This window comes from Betta splendens, chromosome 15, assembly GCF_900634795.4.
Source record: "Betta splendens chromosome 15, fBetSpl5.4, whole genome shotgun sequence".
NCBI classification, from domain to species: domain Eukaryota; kingdom Metazoa; phylum Chordata; class Actinopteri; order Anabantiformes; family Osphronemidae; genus Betta; species Betta splendens.
The window spans coordinates 1,679,835-1,703,180 of record NC_040895.2 but is presented as its reverse complement, the minus strand read 5'-3'; the positions used below and the strand labels follow the sequence as shown (position 1 = coordinate 1,703,180).

At 41.5% G+C, this 23,346-nt stretch overlaps 1 protein-coding gene across 2 annotated transcripts in view; it reads left to right on the top strand.

Moving 5' to 3' along the window:
• si:dkey-191g9.5 (rap1 GTPase-GDP dissociation stimulator 1-B) overlaps positions 1-19,292 on the top strand; it is a 32,664-nt gene extending 13,372 nt beyond the window's left edge. For both annotated transcript variants that reach the window (XM_029127209.3, XM_041073926.2), the window contains 12 exons: positions 4,989-5,111; positions 5,760-5,885; positions 5,953-6,081; positions 6,334-6,459; positions 7,983-8,126; positions 8,270-8,401; positions 8,800-8,934; positions 9,507-9,632; positions 9,938-10,077; positions 10,222-10,348; positions 10,828-10,956; positions 11,368-19,292. In XM_029127209.3, coding sequence (XP_028983042.1) covers positions 4,989-5,111; positions 5,760-5,885; positions 5,953-6,081; positions 6,334-6,459; positions 7,983-8,126; positions 8,270-8,401; positions 8,800-8,934; positions 9,507-9,632; positions 9,938-10,077; positions 10,222-10,348; positions 10,828-10,956; positions 11,368-11,495 — 1,565 coding nt within the window. In that variant the 3' untranslated portion in view covers positions 11,496-19,292. The remainder of the gene's footprint in view (positions 1-4,988; positions 5,112-5,759; positions 5,886-5,952; positions 6,082-6,333; positions 6,460-7,982; positions 8,127-8,269; positions 8,402-8,799; positions 8,935-9,506; positions 9,633-9,937; positions 10,078-10,221; positions 10,349-10,827; positions 10,957-11,367) is intronic.
• Positions 19,293-23,346: the final 4,054 nt, after the last annotated feature.

Here is a 23,346-nt window from a genome sequence, read left to right as displayed (position 1 = left end):
ATACATACATAATACATTATTGCATAATGCCCTTTTCCCTAGTGCCATATTTAATTCATTCCGTTTTACAGCAGAATAACTTTGCCTGTCAATCAAGTCAAACAGGATGGAGGCAGTCACTGTAAGCGATTGGCTACTCCTTAACTCAGACATAAGCAACAGCACTTCAGTATCGATTTAAGTCTGGTGGCACAAAAATCTCTGCTACGCACTACATGGTAGTATACGCCTTAAAATGTAGTTGTAGCTCTGACTACTACTACTACTAACTACAGCAAAACACGGGGTGTGAATATCATTACAGGTGGATGCGTAGTTTGTGGACGTTATGGCTGCAGGAAGGAAAACAGTTTCCCACTTGCTCAGAGAAGTGGTTAATTAGAGAGAGGGTGACGTTGTGACTCAGCCTGCGTCAGTGTTGCAGACCCGTATCCTTGATGAAACTGTCTCTGGTCCAAGTTCACACCACAACAGTTTGTCGTTAAGGAGACAAGATGGTAATGCTACTGCTAATAAGGGTGTTCTGTAACAGCTTACAACCATGTTAATTGGTGACCAGCTTCAGAATGCACTGGTTGCTCCTGTTTGTAGCAGGAAGAACATGCTCCTGAATTGCTATGATCTGCTTTCAATAATGTGCCATTGTCAAAACTGCTGTGTTGTATCTGTGAGCATTCATTTATGACATCAAACTATTTAGTGGCAAAGACAGGATGAGAATTGAAATGTCAAAGTGCAGCATCGGGGACACAGGTCACACAGAAAAGACGCATCGTAAACAATCTGTCTGTGACCAGTTTTCTACTAATACCATTTCATATTACAGCACCAGAGCCATAGAATGTGATGCACCGTTTATAATGGACAAAAAAAGCAAACAATACAGTAAATTAGTTGCATAAAAACAGCACAGGTCTTCTTTAACGTTCCCCCCATTAAACATAACACACAATAGATGTGGTTCAAGCCATCCATCCATGTATTTGGCCAATGAAACAATGTTAGACAGTATATTGTCCAGTCAAGAAAACCACAGCTTTACTGATGGTCTGATGTTTCTTTATTCCTTCATTGTCCTTAAACCAACGTTAGAGGTAGATGGATAAACTAACAAACATTGCAGACCAAAATTAAAAACACTTTGGACCGTATATGCGCTGTATCAGTTATGTCACAGTTCACGTCATTCAGTCACTGTTTCCATTCATTTACGGTTTTATTTTGTTACTTATATCCTGTTCCATCACCAGCAGATCCAGCTTTACTTTCGTTTCTAGTTAACTCATTTGTTTCTCATTAGTAATCCCCTCACCTGTAATGCATCAGCATATCACCTCTGTATTTAAGCACCAGCTCTTGCCCTGCCCAGTTGCCAGATTGTCTGCGTTGTACTAGCCAGACTCCAGCATTGTATTCCTATCTTGATCCGTGAATGACCCTGCTTTCCCTGACCTTGCCTCCTGCCTGCCTTTGATCCTGCCGTGCTGTAAATCTGACCCAAGCCTGTCTCTTGACCACCGACTGTCTGATCCGTGCCTGTACCGTAACTGCCTCCTTTGTGTATCGACCCTTGCCTGTCTGACCACGAGTACTATTAAACTGACTCATCCACCAAGTCTTGTCTCCGCTGTGCATGTGGGTACCTAGAGCGCTGTGACAAGTTAGAATATTACATTAACACAGTTAACTACATAATTAAGCACAAAATACTGTAGCTCTACGATGTCCATAACCTACCAAATAACTGACCTTGTTACAGCTTTCAAGTGGAGCTTTAACCAAAATACCGTCACTACTGTAGGTTCCTTATTACTATCTCTTCTCGTATACCACTTTTATTGATGTAACCACCTTACGCTTTCACCCACACCTTCTTCCTTAGTGGTGCTTTCATTGTCCCTCCAAAATAACACTACTCTGCTTGAGAGAATGTCGTGAGGCCATCATAAGATTATTTAACTCTACACACAGACACAAATACATTATGCTCGCAAATAGACAACATTCTCAAACGTTGCAATCAGCATTTGCAACCCAGCGGTTGCAATTTTTCTCAAATGGTCAAACAGCATCGTCAATGTGAACATACTGAAGACCAATAACATCCCGAGCATTTCAAAAATATCCCCTAAACAACTTAAAACAGTATCTGCTGTTAAATGGTCTTTCTCTACTTAATCTGCTAAAGTAAGCAGGACTTCTCTCATGTCCGCCATCTCCAACCACGTGCCTCACAGGTGTCTAGCAAAATGAATCGATGTAAAGAGATCAGCCAATGGGCGTGCAGGTCCCACCCACCAGCAGTGATTGACAGACAAAGTCATTCTGTTGAAAAACGACATTATGAAATAAATACGGCATTGGGGAAAAGGGCATTATGCAATAAAAGCCGACTTTGAAAAAAGTACATTTTGAAATAAAAACTTTTGGATTTAAATAAAAAGGCAGATGCAATAATTTATATTATTATGAAAATAATCATTATGAAAAGGTATTTCATAATAATAAGATCTATTTGGAAAATGTTTGACATTATTTCATAATTTCATGGTCAGTTTACATAATTGTCTCTCATTAATTTATATAGGTATTTATTTCATTATGTCCTATTAATTTATTTAATATTTATTTAATATTGAACACTTTGAAGTTCCATACATGAGGCTCCCCAACAACTGTAAACATGAACATCATGTGTAATTAAAGAAAAACTAGTACAATGTAAGCAAATTATATAAGTTTTGTACCATTATTATCAACTTCAAGTTCATCAAATAATGACTAGTTTTAAATAGAATATAATGCTGCAAATTATATTTCTTAGTTTGTGATGTTACATAACTGTTTGGTGCGATATGCATAGTATAGGATAGGAACTTTATTGATCCCACAATGTGGAAATTTCCACGCTAGGAGCGTGTTGCAATACAATACAGAACAATACAGAAAAACACACACACAGTAGCACACAGTACAAGTAGCAACATTGTTGGGATTATTTCATAGATACATCAGGATGAAGTATATTGTATGGCATAGTTACGTCTGGTTGAGAGTTGTATTACAAGGGAAGCTTCTTCTTATTATACTGTAGCCGCCGGGGGGTTCCCAGACATTAAGCATTGTGGGGGTGGAGTGCAGCGCCATGAGGGAAGATGTTGTTGGTTTGGGTAATAATCCCAAAATTCACAAGCAATTCAAACCATGTGAGAACCTAGCAAACACACACCCCATTAACGTGATTTATGTCCTTAACAGCGCGGCAGTCGCTTGGTAGCAGTCACATGACGAATGAGCAAATGAACGAACGATCCGCAAAGATCCGTATGAAAGAATCACAAAAGAACTGTAGTACTTGGTGCTCGCCACAGAGCCTGAGCTGTGAACCAGAAAGATGAACTAAACCGCGCAGCCGGAGCTGCCTTTTACGTGACGACTGGTAGAGAACAAGTGAAAGTAAAACTTATTTTGACAATTAGTGAGTTAGTCAAAAGTAACAATAAGTAACAACAGGCTTAAGCGACCTCAGAGGGGGCCATCAGGAGCTGAGGCTGGAACGACCTCCGTCTGGAGGCCGACAGGAGCTGGAGCGTGACAGCTGTCACGTGACAAAAGAACGATCAGTAAGGATCCGTATGAACGAATCCAGAACGAACTAGAGTGCTTGCTGCTAGCCACAGAGTCTGAGCGGCCTGGCTGTCATGTGACAATAGAACGTATCCCTGAGGAAGAACGCTCAGTTGAGAGTCGTGAACGTATCATTTCTGTTTCCTGTCCTGCTGACTGAGAGAGAAGGTACTGCATGAAAATGAACAAATTGTTCACTATTCGAAAGGACTCGTTCCTCCCAAGTCATACAAAAGATTGGTTCATATTGAACGAATCATTCATGAAAAACACATCACTAGGACTCTGACCAATAGGCCTTGTTATGAACCATGGAACTGAACCAGAGTGGAATCCAAAGGCAGAGACTAGTGAAGTGCAGTTGAGGAGCAGGAAACAATATTTAGTAGGAGTAGAGGGCGTACAAAAATACACACACAGACAGGCCTTAACTATGAAACTGAATTTCACTGCAATGCAGGTAACAAACTGTATGATAATAATAAATAATCACAAAGTCACTGCATGCATAGGCAAGCAATTCTGATTATGAAAATAAGAAACACACAAGAACTGCTTCAAAACTAAACACTACGTAAGAACACAAAATCACTACACGCAGTAGGTTATAATGTGAACAAGGGAACTAACTAAGTCTGTGCTACAGGGTACAAACTGTGGATAAGAACTAGAGGTCTGGGGTTAGGCTGGGCACCGGAACGAACTCACACTGGGGAATGACACACTAGCAAACGCAGATAGTCACACGTGGGTTTAAATGTCCGTATTATCAGTAGCTTAATTAAGCCCCTGTGTAGTGTTCAGACACCAGAGCCCCACAGAGCCTCTAGCAGCTAAAGTTAGCCAGTATAGCGTTAGACTGCTGCATGTCATCACAATATGAGTAACATAAAACCTTTTACCAACATAAACCATGTTCTACTGTCTTTCATAACATACGTATATTGGACCAGTCTTGTAAATTCTGATTTTGATTTTTAAAGTAAAGAACAAGAATATATTTGTTTTGACTGTTATTGTTCATGATTTCAGTGGTGTGGTTTGTCGAACTAGAAATTAGTGATAATATTTTGCTTTGATTTAACTTAAGATGTTACAGTAAGTGAAGCCATTGAATAACACAGTTCATATTATATAAGTTAAATGAATTTGGTAATTAGGGCACTGAACTGAAGTGGTGTATTCTAGCAGATAAGTAAATACTATTAAAGATTTTGAGTTAAATGAACATTGCATTTGGTGTATTGAACTCAAAATAAATGTTTTCATTTAGTTTTTTATTTACTATTACTTAAACCGTAGCTTGACTGTACCACCTGATCCTGTTGGTTTGATATGAAACCAGTGGTTCTGTGTTCCAGAGAAAGATGCTGCTGTCGACATAGCCAAGAGTGGGATTTTACCAACATTTGCTCAGGCCTTACAGAATAAAAGCAGTCTGAGCTGCCAGGTGGCTCTGGTCATTGCAGAGATGGCGCGTGAAGGTAGGCTTGTCCCCATCTTATGTTCTAGACACAATTATTGCTTATGTTCTTGTTCCAGTTAAAGTTCCTTAGACAATTGACACATTCTGTTACAGTTACTCTGGTGCATGTAGAGACACAAGTCTGTTAAAAGTGCATGTCCCTCTTTTGTCACCTACTGTGACTAGTCCGATCCTCTCCCAGAACAGACCTTTCTTCTCCTTATATGTGGTCACACAGCACCACCCAAACAACATCCAGGCCCCACCTGGATGGGTTTGTAAAATTTTAATGCTGAAATAAAATAATCACACTTTCAAATAACAAATTGCACATGTTATAAACAGACAGTATGTGGTGACACAGAGGCGGGTTGGACAGTGGCTCAAGAGGTAGAGTCAACCATAGGATCAGTAGTTCGATTCCTGTCTTCCCCAAAGTGTCCTTCGGCAAGACAGGGAACCCCAAGATGCCCCTGGGGTTAGCATAAGGTGTCACCACTGTTTGAATGTTAGTGTCAATGAGTGAATGTGGATGCAGTGCTTTGAGTATCACTAGGTAGAAAGTATAGTACACCTAAGGACAGGAACATTTACCATTTACAAAGTGACTCCTAAATAAGCTCTGGTTACTGTAATATAACGGTGGATCATGTGTGTGTGTGGGCAGCTGCAGTCAGGGAGCCATGCATTGAGGCAGGTCTGGTCAACACGCTGGTTCCACACCTGAGAAGTAACAACCAGGAGATGCTGCTTAACACTGGCAGAGCCATCGGTCGCATCTGCTTTGAGAACTGTGAGTGTGACAGTTTTCCTGATGAAGCAGAGACTGTTCATTTCTTACGTTGCTCTGTTGCTCTCAGCTTACCAACAGGACCTGTTAGTCAGGAGCGGTGTGATCCCCAGACTGGTGTCCATAATGAAGGAGTACCCAGAGAATGACCCACTGGTCAACGTTTGCCTGCTGGCCCTGTGTAACCTGGCTGACATGGGTAATCATCCAAATGTGTCCCTTAGCGCTGGGCTGCTCCGTGCTTGTCTGACTTTACCTAAAGCACAGTTAATGCTATGCCCCCACACCTGTGTTTTAGTGTATATTTTTTAAGGAGCGGTCAAATGAACACAGCCTTAGCTTTTCATTTCACATTCAAGTGAAACCCTTATCAACATGTGGAATAGATGTCAAGCTAGAAATACTTGGTTACCTCAACACTGTTCATGGTTCTAGACTTCTATGTTTGCAGACTCAGCAAGAGAAGCCCTTTCAGAGGTGGATGTGGCAAATGTACTGATACTTCAGCTGAAACGGGCATCTGAAGCTGAACGCAGACACGTCATCCTGGAAATACTGGGCTCACTGGGGGAAAGTGGTAAGAACACCACGAAGAGACCATAAAAAGTCTTACATCAGGTGTCAACTTTTATGATGGGTCCCCCTGTCTACTACTACCCGACGACTACTGCACTACCTACACTGTAACCCGAATGTTTAAATTAATTGAAGTGATTAAGTAGTGTAAATTTAAATAGTATTTTTTTAAACATTTTGAGTTTCTGTGACTTTTTTTCTTTTTGAGTAAATTAAACTAATAATATTTGATGATCTTAAACTTTTTATCTGATTAAATAAGCAGCACTCTAAATTTTGGTTGTGATCACATGTTTGTGTCTCCATGGAGACAGGATTTGAAGCTTTGTTATTGGCTGCTTTGAAACTGTATGAAAAACACATTAGTGCTATTAACATATCTTTTCATTCCATTCACTGACTGCTAGCTAACTGTAGTTCTCTCAGACACTGAAAAACCATGTATGACTAGTTCTGAGTAGAATATAATGCTGCAACTTTCAGTTGTGATGTTACGTAGTTGTTTGCTGTGATGTGTTCAGGTGCTCCAAAATAGTACTGGCCAGATCATAGAAAAAGAGTCTTTGTTTTTTGTAGGGTTTTAGTGGTTGGGTTTAATGCTCTAAAGTGTATTAGAAATTACAGATAACATTTTCTTTTGACTTAACTTACAATATTTAGTGTAGTATTTGAAAAACAAATTAAGTTAAATCTATCTGAAAATTAGTGCACTAAATGTAAAGTTTTAAGTAAAGTAGTCTAGCGGAAGAGTTCATACTATTATTATTTATAATATTTTATAATATAATAAATTATAATATTTTAGTATTAGTTTATTTTAGTGTTGAGTTAAATGAACTTTAGTGTATTGAACTCAAAATACCCATTTCATAGCAATCAAAAATATGTAGCATGTAATCAACAGTTTTGAGTTATTGTGGCATTTGATTTTTGTGCTCATAAACTTAAAATTTTTAAGGCAATCAGTTGCCTTAATTTTCTACATCTACTACATCTACAGTATAACTACTACATCTATGACTACTAAATCTATAACTACTACATCTACCACTACTACAACTACCACTACTACATCTATTGATACTACATCTACAATTAATACATCTATGTCTACTATGTCTACAGTATAACTACTCCATCTATAACTATTACATCTACTACTGCTGGTAAAATTTAAAGCAAGTATTTTAGCTTTTACTTTTAAAACCTATGGCTCCACCTTAGCTCCATACAAAGCTTTCAGCTAAACCTTTTGCATATTATGTCCACATTGACTGCTTTACCTTTTAACTATGTATACACACAATCATGTTCACCTCTAAGCATGGGTTTCTCCTCACATAGCACAAGGTTTTCTTAAAGTCAAACAGATTTAAAATCTTGATCCTTTCCAATATGAAATACATTGAATGGTAAAATGTTATTCAGCCAAAAATGAACATTATTACTGTAAGTAGAATGTTGACCCGTTAGATAATTATTGGAAGCTGATGTTAGTCAAGATGAGCTGCTTATGTGTTGCAGATACACTGAAGGTGCAATTTGCAGAGTCTGGAGTATCGGAAGCTTTATCAGAGATGATTCAGGGTCTTCAGGGAGGTTCTGACCCCCATGAACTCTGCAGCATCAAGATTGCTTCTAACCTCATAGTGTCACTGCTTTTGGGAGGTGAGAGGTGCAGGTGCTTTTGCACCAAGTGTATTTGTAAAATTTACAATGAATGGATTTAGAACATCAGAAGAGGTCATTCAGAGAACTAATGAGATGATTATGGATAATAATGTTTAAAATGCTGTATGTCTTTGCGTCAGATGAATCCATGCAGAGGTGTTTTGGTGAGGGATCAGGACTGGTGTATCGGAACATTCTGTCCTGGCTGCAGAGCTCCAACACCCAGCTGCAGCTGTCTGGAGCCTTGGCCATTGCCAATTTTGCCAGAAATGGTAAGACAGTTTTTTAAAGTAGTCAGAAAAATTGGAAAATGAGATTCTGGATCTATCCCATAATTTGCGGCGCTGGGTTTGAGCTGATGGTTAGCTGCTCCTGGGCCTCTAAAGCTTAAGCTCTGCGTGACAAGCTTCAGTTTCTAGTGTTTGTTTGGCTAATGTTTCCACCGTCACATGATTCTTACTAACAGGACAATGCTCATCTAACATTCAGACACCTCCTGCAGGACATTAGAGCAGCTGCATTGTTCTGCCTTCAACAGTAAAATTGTCTATCGAACCTGAACAGATGCACTAAAAATAAAAGTTGTTCATTAGCAGTGCTACTGTGTCATGGTTTAAACATTTGAACAACTAACGTTATGTGGTAAAGCACTGATCCGTGTTTCTGTCAGACAGCAACTGTGTGAAAATGCTGGACCTCGGTGTGGTGCCTCACATCCTGACTTTGTTGGAGCAGCATATTGATGAAGGAGACGTGTCCGTCCAACACGCTGGACTGAGTGCGCTCAGAAACCTGGCCATTCCAGGTAACGTGTGTTGTGGAAATCTTTTTATAAAGAAATCTACTGGAGATCATTAGTGTGACAAACCATGTCAAAGTTTACTAGCGTGGAGTGGATCACAATTACAGTACATCTAAGACATAAGACACAACTTACTTACATTACTTACTTTGATATACATGATTGCAGTAAACCCACCTTTACTACCTTAACAATGTTCCCGTGGTCACCAGAGTAAAACTCCTGATATTTCATAACCAAATGTTTGATGACCCTCCAGGAACAACCCACAGCCAGGTACAGCATGTCATGACAACACAAAATTTCCCACATGCAGAATTAGTTTGTGTTTTATCTTGATCCAAGGTTGTAGGTTGGCTGTGAGAGTTAATGGTTGTTGGTCTCTTCATGTCATCATGTGATAGACTGGGTTTGACTCCAGCACCTGATGCTCTCTAGAAAAATTCATATAAATAGTTAAACTACATGATGTTACCTTGTGTTGTCACTGCTAAGATTGAACTGCATGCAGTGAATTACGTCTCTATGAAGCACACGTGCAAACACTGTGGAGAATGCACCATCTGTGTCTTCAGCCACCAACAAAGTGCGGATGCTGGAGGACGGAGTGACTGAAAGAATAAAGATGCTGCTGCAGTCTGATATGCCCCCGGTCCAATTCAAACTGCTGGGTACACTACGCATGATGGTCGATGGGCAAGGTGAGCATCAGTGGGTGGGCCGGTGAGGGACAAACGTACAGTACATTACATCAGGTCAACTCTGAGTCGCACACAGGAACCTAGCAGCTTATGTTTTTTTTTTTTTTATGTTTTCTTGACACACAGAAAACATGGTATGTATCCAATTTTGATACAGTTCCACTGAAGAAGTTTAATCCCTTGTTTGGAACAATCCACAGAATACTTTGAACTGTCACAGTCAACAGTTCATCATAAAGTCACCACTATGCGGTTGGCTTCTTTTTGCTTTCCCCTGTGGCCCTGTTCCCTGCCTTGTTGAACAGAGGAGACGGCCTTGGTGCTGGGGAGAGACACACTGCTGCTGGCGCGTGTCATAGAGTGGTGTGAAGCCAAGGACCACGCAGGTGTTCGTGGAGAAGCCAGTAGGCTACTGGCTGCCCTCATTAGACACAGCTGTAACGCAGTGAGTCGCTTTGTTTGGACTTGAAAATTAGGACAACATGGAACTAATACTGTACCGCTGTGTGTCTCCTCTTTGAGAATTAATCACAGTATCGGTCTGAGTGTACAAACACTAACCATCTGTGATGGGCTGTACCTTTGACAGGAAGTCGTCCGTGCTATAGCCAAAGCAGACGGAGTTCGGCACCTTATCTCAATGGCAACAAGTGAGCATGTCATCATGCAGAACGAGGCCCTGGTTGCCCTGGCAATAGCATCTGCAATTGACATTGGTAAATAACTGAACTGTTCTTTCTATTGTAACTTTTAATTCCTGCAGCTCTCAGAATGTGGTGTAGTTCTGAACTAATATCTGGGTACTTGCAAAGGGAGGGGTGTGATGTCACCAACTGACAGGTGAGAGCTGTTGACATAACAAGAGCAGGTAGACAGGCTCACCTGTTTGTGTAAACAGCAGAAGGAAGAGGGAAGGAGGTTGGGTGGTGTAAGATCAGGCTCCTGTACCTGCTTAGAGCAGCAGTATGGCTGCTGATGTACACGGTGAATAGTACAACAACTGGTCAAGAGCCAAAAAAATTCAGTTCTACCAGATCAATAACAGTAAGCACTTGTGTAACCACATGTTGTCAGGGAGCGAGTTAATGTTATTCTATAGTGCAGGACAATGTAGTAATGGTTTAAGATTAAAGAATGTGTGTGTTTCTGTGTGTGTGTGTGTGTGTGTGTGTGTGTGTGTGTGTGTGTGTGTCAGACTCCATGCAGGGTCCGTTTAGGGAGGCCAATTTATTGACGATGCTGAAGCAGATGCTGGACAACCCCGTTGGTGCTGTTGAAGTCAAGTTCAGTACCTTGGGACTCGTCTGCAGCCTTGCTAACGACAGTATGTGCACAACACACAGTCACTTGGCTTTAGAGTTCAAACCTGCAATGTGGTGGTCAGTGGCAGCAGATGTCCGAGAATACTATAGATGTGGCTGAACAGTGAAGAGAATGAACCAGTATGATGTGCTGGATCTTTTCTTCTTCTGGTAATAAGTTGTTTGACAGAACAAGGTTTGAGTCAATGTTTAGCACAAACCTGAGGAAAGGTAAACACTCCAACTTACAGTTTTCAACTTCAGTCAGATTCTCAGTGCTTTTCCTCCTACAGTACATGTCATTTAGGCTCTAGCTGTTCTAGAAAATGGTGGCTTTAAATGCATGTATAGGTTTGCTTGAATCAGCATTGCAGCATTGCCAGAATAGCCTGGATTTAACCTGTTTTACATGTCTCTGTCTCTTTTCATAACAGGTGAGATGAAGGCGGAGTTGAACTCTGTAAATATGAAGGAAAGCCTCAGTAAACTGACAGATCACAGCAGCAGCAAACTTTCCTCACAGGCCAAAACCCTGCAGGCCGTTCTTAGTGGGAGCAGCTGAAGCAGCACAGAGGCAGAATATCTCATCTACTGGACGAATTGTTTGGCTTCTCATTCAGTGACATTGCTGGCTTCTTAAACATTGCCTGTTGTAGTAACTAATAATAATTATTCAAATGCAGTTTTCACAGCGGGAAAAAACTATACTGACACGTTCCCAAGTGACTGAGCAAATGAAAAGTGGCTCATTCATCCAGGAAACTTTCATACATTTTACTTGACAGATGTTTACTTTTCTGGAATAGGTCCAGCTGCCAGAAAATATTAGAGTGGGTTCAATCATTCAAACTGACTGGAATCCCAAAGCCATTTCTGAAACATTGGAACGATGTTGCTAAATGTTGAAATGCTACTCTTACATTTCAAGGATGAAGACAAACATTCCCTCTTAGCAGAAACAACCCTATGCTAATTGTCCTCAGTGTGAAGGGTTAACACAGAAAGGCCTCATTTTGCACAATGCTGATCTGTAGACACAATGTGTGTCTGACTGACCTGTCTGTGGACACAGTGGTGGAGGTTGGCACTGATAGAAGGTAATGTCTTAAAGTCCAGGGATGTCTGTTTTTCTGTCTGTCACCCTGTAATGGACTGGTAGGTGCAGTTCGCCCTTTGACCCTAACAAGGTCAAAGCTGTAGAAAGTGAGTAACCTTAACCATAACTGCTACAAACAGTGTTCTCATTTACCAAAATAAAAATATATAGTATATAGAATATATAAAATATAGAAAGTATATAGAGGTGAAGGTGACGTCAAATCTCTGTTTGGGGTTTTTGGCAGATGAAGATTTATTCACGAAGATAAGAATTTTTATACTATTACTTTTTCTAAAAACCTCCCAGCTGTTAAGGAAATAGCACGTATTGTATATTAAAAAGTCATAGCAATGATAAAATAACATGTAAATGTAACAGAACTAAATCTTCACATAATAAAACCACTGAAACTTACACAATTTCATAATTGTTCAGCAAAATGTTGAGATGGTTTTAACCGAATGAAAGCGACATGACAAACAATGACACCACCACCAAAGCACCACATCCAGTAATCATCTCATCAGAAAGCCTGTACGTTAGTGCAGCGGTTCCTAACCTTGTTGGAGGTACTGCACTGTAAGCCCTGACATCATGTCAACAAGTGACAACAAGTACAATATACTCAAGTTATGTAAGTTTTGTGCGATTATTATTAAATTTAAGTTCACTGCACTAATTCGGAGTAGAATCTACTTAAAACTGAGGAGAAATTCAAAACCTGGGCAACTTAAAGTTAAATGTATTTAAAAAAATTTAAGTTTTCGTGGTGATCATGTGTTTGTATCTCCATGGAGACATGATTTAAAGCTTTGTCTGTCTTTGACTGTCTTCTTCGAAACTGTGTGAAAAAAAACCATTAACATTATTAACGAGATATTACTCAACCGCCTCAGTGACTGCTAGCTGACTGTAGCTATTTCCATTTTAATAGTTCTTCATCTCATTAGATACACAAACATTCCTCTAACGTGAACTACAAACACTGAACTGTCACACAATACCATCTGGCAAAACAACGGACATGTCACGGCGCTCTAGGTAGCGGACCCACACGCACAGCGGAGACAAGGCTCGGTGACAAAAGGGTTTAATAGTTCTCGTGGTCAGACAGGCAAGGGTCGGTGCACAGGTAGGTCATAGGCAGCAGCACAGACAAGGATAAGGCAAGCGGATGTCAAAGACAGGCAACGGTCAGACTCACACAGGCAGACAGGATAATCACAGGCTGGGCTGGAGACGTGGTCAGGATCAAAAGCACGGCAAGGTAAAGGTAAGAATGCTGGAAAGCTGAACGGGTGAGTGAACAAACAATCTGGCAAGGTGCTGGGCTTAGAGGTGGTGCTTAAATACAAAGTGAGTGATGACTAATGAACTGCAGGTGTGTACAATGACCGGGTGAAGCAGGAACAGCTGTGATATAACGTAAACCGGAAGGTGAAGCTAGAACCAAAAACAGAGACCGGGAGATTACCAAAATAAAACAGGAACTACTGTGCTAAAACGGGACACAACAAGAAACAAAACCTCAGATCGTGACAGGACAAAGCGCCCCAGACATATTTACTTGACTTCCGCCAGAGAACAGCTTAACAGTCAGGGTTTCCAGACACACGATAATTATCATTTTTATACTTTAGTTTTGTGGTCTGTATGATATATAATATCCTAGAGACAATATATGATAATTTTGACACTGCCGTGCATGATCATTTCATGTTGATTTGATTGACGCACAAATCACCAGAAACTATTTTTAGTTGTAGCTGGTTGACTCCTCTCCCCTGTCAATCGCATTGGTTCGTTGATGATGCTTGTGTGTTTTGTTTTTTATGACTTCAGTAGAGAAATTGCACTTCACAACATCAAAAGGACAGAAAAACAGAGAGAAACCATACATACCATACAAACACACATCCATGAACAGAGCAAATGCAGTCTGATAGCAGCAGGTAGGAGAGATCTGCGATATCTCTCAAGGGTAGATCAGTCTGCTACTGAAGCTGCTCCAGAGCAGACAGTGAGTCCTCCCGTGGGTCAGAGTCCTGGTTCAGGATGGATGTGGGTTTAGCCAGGACCCTTCTCTCTGTCCTCGCCCAGGACAGAGCCGGACTTCTTGATGATCCTGTCCAGTCTCTTCCTGTCCCTCACTGTGATGCTGCTGCCCCAGCAGACCACACGTATAGGATGGCTGATGCCACCACAGAATCATAGAAGGTCTTCAGGAGTGGCCCCCTCACTCCAAAAGACCACAGTCTCCTCAGCAGGTACAGTCTGCTCTGACCCTTCCTGTACAGTGCATCTATGTTATGAGTCCAGTCCAGTTTTTTGTTCAGATGCACTCCCAGGTACTTGTAAGAGTCCACTCTCTCAATGTCCCTTCCCTGGATGTGCATCGGTGAGATGACAGCAGGCTGCTGTCTGCGGAAATCCACCACCATCTCCTTTGTTTTCCCTGCATTGATCAGGAGGTGGTTCCGCTGGCACCAGTCCACAAAGTTCTGAGTGAGTCCTCTGTACTCTGCGTCGTCATCATCGGTGATCAGTCCGACAATCGCAGAGTCATCAGAGAACTTCTGCAGAACACAGCTGTCCGTGTTGTGTCTGAAGTCTGCCGTGTAGAGGGTGAAGAGGAAGGGGGCCAGTACAGTCCCCTGTGGGGCCCCCGCACTGCAGGTCAGAGTGTCAGACACACAGTCCCTGGCTCTCACAAACTGAGGCCTGTTTGTGAGATAGTCCATAATCCACTCCGTCAGATTAAGGTCCACACCAGCCTCCTCCAGTTTGTGTTTCAGAAGCACCGGCTGGATGGTGTTGAAGGCACTGGAGAAGTCAAAGAACATGATCCTCACAGTGCTGCCGGGCTTCTCTAGGTGGGAAAGGGCTCGATGTAGGAGGAAGATGACGGCGTCGTCTGCTCCTATGCCGTGTCGATAGGCAAACTGCAGCGGGTCCAGGTAAGTTCCTACTTCAGATCTAAGGTGACCCAGGACCAGTCTCTGCAGTGTCTTCATCAGATGGGACATGAGAGCCACTAGTCTGAAGCTGCTGATGTCTTTGGCTTCCGGTGTCTTGGGCACTTGTACCATGCAAGAGGTCTTCCAGAGCCCTGGTACCACCCTCAGCTTGAGGCTTAGGTTGAAGTCTTGCTCCAGAACTCTGCATAGTTCACCTGTGCAGGACTTTAGGAGTCTGGAGCTGATGCCATCTGGTCCAGCTGCTTTCCTGTTCCATGATCTAAATGCTCTCTTCTCCTTAAACAGAGCTTTAATATCAGGGGTGACCCACGGCTTGTTGTTGGTGAAACACTGTACTAGGCTGGAGGGAACGGTGTTTTTACAGCAGAAGTTAATATATTCTGTCAAGCAGTCTGTTATTGTGTTAATGTCCTCCCCATGTGGGTCACAGAGCTCCGTCCACACAGTGGTGTTAAAACAGTCCCTGAGAGCCTCCTCGCTCTCAGCTGTCCACCTCTTCACTATGCGGGGCACCACCGGCTGCCTGTGTACAACAGGTTTATACACAGGCAGGAGATGCAGGATGTTGTGGTCAGCTCTGCCCAGTGGTGGGAGGCAGGATGCAGTGTAGGCCTCTTTGGTGTTGGCGTAGAATAAGTCCATATATATATATATATATATATATATATATATATACATACATATATCTGTTGGGGCAGGTCACATACTGGGTGAATGTGGGCAGAGCAGCTGAAGGAGGTGCATGGTTAAAGTCCCCAGAGATCAGGAAGACGGCCCGTGGGTGCTGTGTTTGCAGCCTTCTGGTGACTCAAAAGCTGTGTCAGCGTTCAATTACTGGTCCAACCGAGGGTGGGGGTTATTATTATTATTATAACACGTGTAAACTCCCGTGGCAGGTAGAATGGCCTCATGCCCACCGCTAACAGCTCAGTGTTTCTGTTACACAGCTTCTCTCTGATGCAATGTCCTGGCATACACCACCTGATGTTCACAAACACAGCCAGACCCCGTCCCTTCCTCTTATTGCTGTCCTCTGTCCTGTCCACACGCATCAGATGAAAATTGCCCAGTGCGACAGTCAAGTTCGGGATGAGTGGAGTCAGCCAGGTCTCTGTGAACAGCAGGACGCTGCTCGCCCAGTACTCCAGCTGGTGCCGTGCCGTCGTTTTCTCCCACCGGTCTTCACTAGCAGCTCAGTGGGGATCTCGTGTCTTTCCCTGGGGAGAACTGCGGCACTGCACAGCGTGATCAACTGCTCCACGGTGTAAACAATGCGTGCTCTGGCCCCGAAAAACATTGACGCTTTTAACAGCGTGTCATGTTTTGGTTTTGTTTCCGGTTTTACTTTGAAAAAACTTTCTGTTTCACCCATGCCACAGCTGTTTTCACGCAATCACCGGTTTCATCATGCACACGTGACGGTTATCAGCAATCAACCCAGTATATAAGCACCATCTCTCACACCAGTCAACTGCCAGATTGTTGCTTGTACTCACCACTATCCAGCGTTCTTGTTCTTGCTCTGATTCCTGATCCTGACCTTGTTCTTTAACCACCGTTACCGATTCCTGCCTGATCCTTGCCTGCCTTGTCGACCGAGTCTGTCTGGTAACTACCCTGCCTGTTTTCTGACCTTGAGACCGCCTTATCCTGAACTGTACTGCAACCAGAGCTCACCTGTTAATGAACCTTGCCTGTCCTTGAACCTGAAACTGCCTGACCCCCTGTATATTGACGCCGTGCTTACCTGTGTATGACCTCGCCTGAAATTGACCCTGCCTTTGTCTTTTACTATCATCTACGTTCTGCCTGAGCCGTGCATGTGGGTCCGCCAACTCAGAAGATCTGACACAGCGTTTGTACTGCCTAAAACTTAAAAAAAGCTACACTGTAACAAGGTAACTATAAAATCTACAGTAACTTGCTGGCAGCAATTAGCGAGTAACTGCTGTAGTACATTACACAGTACTTTGCTGTAATTGTTACTGCAGTAATAATCCTACTACGATAGTTTGGTATTAAAGTAATGATTACAATCCCGTAATAGCTATTACAGTAATAGGATGCTGTGTTTTAAATCACAGCATTCTTACTGCTGTTGTTTATTTTTTTATGGTAAAATGTCATTTATTACCAACAACAAAATGTCGAAGTTCTCGTTCTGCCCGGTGATAAATGAACTGAATGCCGCTTGAAAAAATACTGCATTGTAATATACAGTACAATATATTTACTGTAGAATTCTCCCGCCAATGAATTTTAACCAAGATGCATTGCAGCTTTATAGCTGCATGTAAGATCTGCAGTATGAATTGGGGAATTATACAGTAATATGGCCGTAAAACTACAGAAACATGTTACAATGTATATACATGTTGTGTACAGTACAGTTATATTTAAATAAGCAAAGAAAGTATTAAATAGAATCAAGAGGACAGGAATTGCTGTGAATGGCTGCCAGCTCGACCAGTGCCAGAAGTAGATATTGCAAGATTAGGTTAACCTACAATAGTGTATTGTAAAATAAAAACGCATACATTTCTTTTAACCAATCAGGTGCATCAGCTGCACTAAGCCTTCTGGGTAATGATCATCAGTGATCAGTTATGTTAGAATGTTCTCTTGTTGGTTGGTTTTGTTCACTGTTGGTAAATGTTTGTACAGTTGGCGGGCATCATAAGGGATACTGGTGTGCAGGGGAGTAACCCACGTAGCGGTTGGCACATACTAATGTTAATAATAATAATATAATAATATATTTTAATATTATATTTAATAATATTAATAATATTAAAATGCCATTGCTGCATTCACAGGCTGATTACTGACAGAGAGGACTTGAGAACTAGTTTCTGTTTGTAAAACCAGCCTTAGTTCTTGTGGTGAATTAGGCGGAGATGCACTTATCTGTGCTCCCATGAACTTTTCTGCCTGCAGTAGCTGCTAATGTGAAGTCGATAGACAAAATAGTAGATACTATAAATATTTTTTAAATTAAATCAATTTCGTAATTACTGGGAGGGCGGCAGCGAGAAGGTCCCGGGTTCGATTACCGGGGCAGACCGGTTGCCTTTCTATGTGGAGTTTGCATGCTCTCCCAGTGTCCGTGTGGGTTCTCTCCAACTGTGCAAACAAACACAAGCAGATCATCGAGCCAATCAGCAGCGCTGCTGAAGTGATTGAAAGAGGGGAGGAGCCAACCAGCTACGAGTCAAACGGTTTCTGGTGATGTGTGCATCAATCAAAACAAAATCAAAGCATGACGAACAGCAGTGTCAAAACTATCGTCTATTGGCTCTACAATATCCTAGATCATACAGACCCCAAAACTATCATCTAAATACAATAATCGTATGTCGAGCAACACTGGCACCAAATTCCCTGCAGCACAGATTGGCAATGGAGCGGGATCATCTGCAGCCAATGTTCGCCAAGCGCAGCGTATCATCATTATATGAGTTGGGAGGGTGTCTTGTGTCTTGACCCTGAGACTGAGACTAAGAAACCCTAGTCTAAGGAGTCCAACAAGTTGTCCTTCTTCATAGGAACAAACCTGCTGTGGTGCGTTTAAGGCAGGTACAGTAGGCCAGGATGGATGTAGCCTTACTGCCCCTGCTACTGTAGGAGGTTATGACTCATTGACCCTTGACTATAGGCACAGTTAATCTAACACGGGGTTTAACATTATAGTATATCAGTAATATTATTAAATCTAGAACACAAGAGCTTTATATTGTTATTTATGTTACATTCAAAGCAGCTGTACTGTGTTTGTGTCCGCTACAGGGAGAAGAAAAAGAAGAAAAACGCACAAGTTATCCTTTGAAACGAGTGAAATAGTGTGATGAACAGGTGTGAAAAACCAGTAGCACAGTGTGACTATTCAGGAATGATGTTACTAGGGGAATACAACCCCTTCCTTTTACATGTGACATGGCAAATGTCACAGAACAAATGAAATGTCAAATATATTGAACTGCAACCATTACACCAGACATCTGACATAGTAAGTAAAAACATTGTTCCAAAAGGTCATATATTGTCTATATGGCAGCAATAAGCAAAAGGTGCACATACTGTACGTGAAAAAAAGACTCATACTGGAAATTGTTCACATAATTTATATCCTGGCACTCTGTAAGTGTACATGTGACTTTTTCATAAATAGTTTTAGAGCATGTTGTGCAAAGTTTTGCAAAATTAAGTTAGGCCATGTCTTCCCTCAAAACTGTGTCTACAGTCTCTTCACTTGTTTATTCCAAATAAAGAACTATGCTGGCAATTTTCCAGTGAAGTAGAAACCTTACTAAATTGTACAAGTATCTACTTGAATATACACTTATCAGCCACTTTATTAGGTACATCTGTCCAACTGCTCCTTGACGCAAATTTCTAATCAGCCAATCACAAGGCAGCCACTCAATGCATTTAGGCATGTAGACATGGTCAAAACGATCTGCTGTTCAGGCTGGTGGTGGTGATGTATGGTGTGGGGGGTATTTTATTGGCACACTTTGGGCCCATTAGTACCAATTGAGCAACTCCACAGCCTACCTGAATATTGTAGCTGACCATGTCCATCCCTTTATGACCAGTGTACTCATCTTCTGATGGCTACTTCCAGCAGGATAATGCGACATGCCACAAAGCACTAATCATCTTAGACTGACTGATTACAATGAGTTCACTGTACTCAAATGGCCTCCACAGTCATGGGAGATTCGCATCCTGGATGTGCAGCTAACAAATCTGCAGCAACTGTGTGATGCTCTCATGTCAATATGGACCAAAACCTCTGAGGAATGTTTCCAGTACCTTGTTGAATCTATGCCACTAAGGATTAAAGCAATTCTGAAGGCAAAAGGGGGTCCAAACTGGTGCTTTTAAGGTGTATCTAATAAAGTGGCCGGTGATTTTAAGTAGATATCTAAAGTAACAACATTATGTTACATCGCAATACTATTTTACTTTTATTAAACAAATGATCAAACTATATAGCAGCAAGTTCAATTTGCGCAATTTGCAATTTCACTAGATGCCATGGAAAATGCAACATTATTTACAGCAGATACCTGCCGTTCCATTTGTGTTTTTTTTACTGTAATTTGAAGTTTGCTTTTATTTCGAAGGTTCTCCAAAATGTTGTCTCAAGTGCAATTGCAAGCAAGTGGTGCTGAACTGCTTGCTTTTTTATTAGAGAAAATCACAAACATGTTTTTGCAACATGGCCTCCTTCAATTGAAACAATAATAACATAATAATAATGAAATTATACGTTACAGGTTCATTTTATACCAACAAAAACAAATTTACTGTTAAACCAATAAATCTTTAAAAACTAGGTGGCATAGGTGATATACTGTACATGTGACCAAGTGCAGAAGAACGGATCAGACACAGACAGCTCCAAAATATGTGGCGTCTTTATTTCCCGACTGGAGAGGGAACAGCATTCATTTAGTTAGAATTGGTTACCCGTAAACAATGGTTAGTAACAACAAAAAAAGAAAATACGCATCTGTCTCTCAGATGGTGGATCTACGTCCAGATTACGTGTCCGTGTAATTCACATTGACTTTTACAACATACAAGACAACAGCAGTGGCCCATTCTTCGAGGATGGCGTGCAGCGTGCTCCTAATGTAGCATTCTGACCTGAACTCTCTTGCCAATGCTCCAGCTAGTTTTCCCATGTGGCAGCAGCTGCCTTAGCATACCACACTCCACGAATCCACGGGAATCAAAACTATACACAGAATAACTCCACAGCAATCATAAATTGCAGGGCCTGTGGCATCTTATCTCGCCAAAATTGAGATTATATTTACATTCTGCGCCATTCCCAACCTTCCGCTTCTGGCAAAAAGACTGTCGCTCGGTGATGACGTCACATGTCCGATCTCATACTCTGAGCAAACAACTACCATTCACTGAATAACAGTGCCACCTGCAGGATAATATGGGGACTAGCGCTTTTCTCCTTTTCTGGACAGGTGTCGTGCCAAAAAGTGACTGTCTGCCAGAAATTGATTTCCGCACGCGGGAGCGCGCGCCGCCTCGTTGAGGCGTTTAGCTCGGTTTGTGTAGGACCACAGCTGCTTATTTCGGTTTCAAACGGCCAAAACTTGTAAATATGATCCGCTACACGTTTCTAGTGGACGTAGTGACGCCACGTCTTTTAGATTTTGTGTAAACGACGGAAATAATCATCGTAATTCTCTTTACAGCGATCGTCGATCGTGACTGTTTAACTCGATGACATGACGCTAGGACTCAGATCTACGACCCAATATTGCTGCAACATGTTTGTTCTTCACATTTTGTGACTGATTAAAACTGCACGAGTGACCACCGAGTTGTTTCACTACTTTTAACTTCCTGTATGGGAGCAGTCAAACCAGTAAGATGCTTTCATGTTGCCAAAACGTGATTATTAGAGCCAAAAATTTTGGTCAGAAGCTTAATTCTGCCTTATTTTAAATACAGCTCTGCTTTGTTATATTTACAGATGTAATGCACCAAGACCAGTAGAACCAGTAGCATGCTGGTTTTATGTTGCCACAAAGTGATTAAAGCCAATATCTGTTTACTAAAAGCTTCTTTCTCCCTTATTTTAAGTTCATAGAGCTCTGCTGGATTATAATAATAGATTTAATGAGCATTCAGTACATCTTAACACTTTCCACACCTGTCTGAGACCAGTTAAACCAGTAAGATGCTGTGTTCATGTTGCCAAAAAGTGATTACAGCCAATATCGTTTGATAAGAAGCTTATTTCTGTCTCATTTTTACCTTTATCAAACTCTTCTTGTTTATACAGTAGTAACAGGTTTAATGAGCATCCAGCTCACTTGACCGCTGTCTGTACCTGTCTGAGACCAGTGCATCAGTAAAAAGCTGTTTCCACGTTGCCAAAAAGTGATTCATGCCAATATCTTTTGACAAGAAACTTATTTCTGTGTCATTTTAAGTCAATGGAGCTCCCCTTGTTAATATTAAGACGTTTAATGAGCATCCAGCTCACTTGAACACTGTCTACACCAGTTAAACCAGTAAGATGCTGTCTTCACGTTGCCAAAAAGTGATTACAGCCAATATCTTGTGATAAGAAGCTTCTTTCCTCCTCATTTTAACTTCATTAAGTTAAAATGACAGGTTTAATGAATATCCATCTCACTTGACCACTGTCTGTACTTGTTGCTTACTTACTGTACTTGAGACCAGTACAACCAGTAAGATGCTGTGTTCACGTTGACAAAAAGTTATTTATGCCAATATCTTTTGACAAGAAGCTTATTTCTGCTTCATTTTAAGTCATTGGAGCTCCCCTTGTTAATATTAACAAATTCAAATTCACTTGACCGCTGTCTGTACTTGTGTGAGACCAGTACAACCAGTAAGAAGCTGTTTCCACGTTGCCAGAAAGGGATTGACAGATGACAAACAGCTGTCAAGTTACTGGTCTCAAGTACAGTAAGTAAGCAACAAGTACAGTGTAGCGGATTCAAATTAATAATAGTTTGATATTAATGCAGAAACATTAATATACCTCGAAGTTGGGGCACCAGGTTTGTTTTAAAGCTGAAACCACACTTGTATCAATCTAGCCAACGCCAAATATCAATTCAATGAGTTACCAGTTATCAACAACAACAATAACAACTTTCTTGTGATAACACCAAATCAGTCTCTTATGCCTTGAATTCTTGTCGCGGTTCAGTGACCTCTGCTTAAATCTGAAGAACAATGCACACAAAACCAGATTCCTTTTAACGTTTTATTAATCTAACACTACTGGATATATGAATAGCATAATATGGAAATACTCAACTAAACAGAATAGAAAATGAGAGAACGATCAGAATGAGATGATGAACAGTGAATGAATCAATGAGTGAAACACAAAGAATGGTCAAGACCTGAGTGTGTGATGGCTTTGATCAAGAGAAAAGAGTATTTGTCTCTAACTAATTCAAATCTAAGGATAACTAATCAATTTGGGATGTTCAGTTTTAGAGCTTTGAGAAACACCAGAATTCTCAGAGGATTAGAGATGTTCGTCTTGCCTTAGTTTGGAGCTGTAGCCGCTGTGCAGCGTCTCCCGTTACCGGTTGGTTGAGCAGGCGTGCCCTCTCTGGTCCAGGTGCCACGGCCTCTGCGCCAGGAATCGTCGCCCGCGTTGATGATGACGGCTCGGGTTCAGCAGAGTAACAGTCAGCCAGGCTGGACTTCCAAGGTGTTTCAAAGCGTCAGCGCTACTTAAACTAGCCCAAAAAGGAAACGGGCTGAAATCTAGTTCGATCACAAATAGCGAGTCAATTAAGGACTGGTTGTAA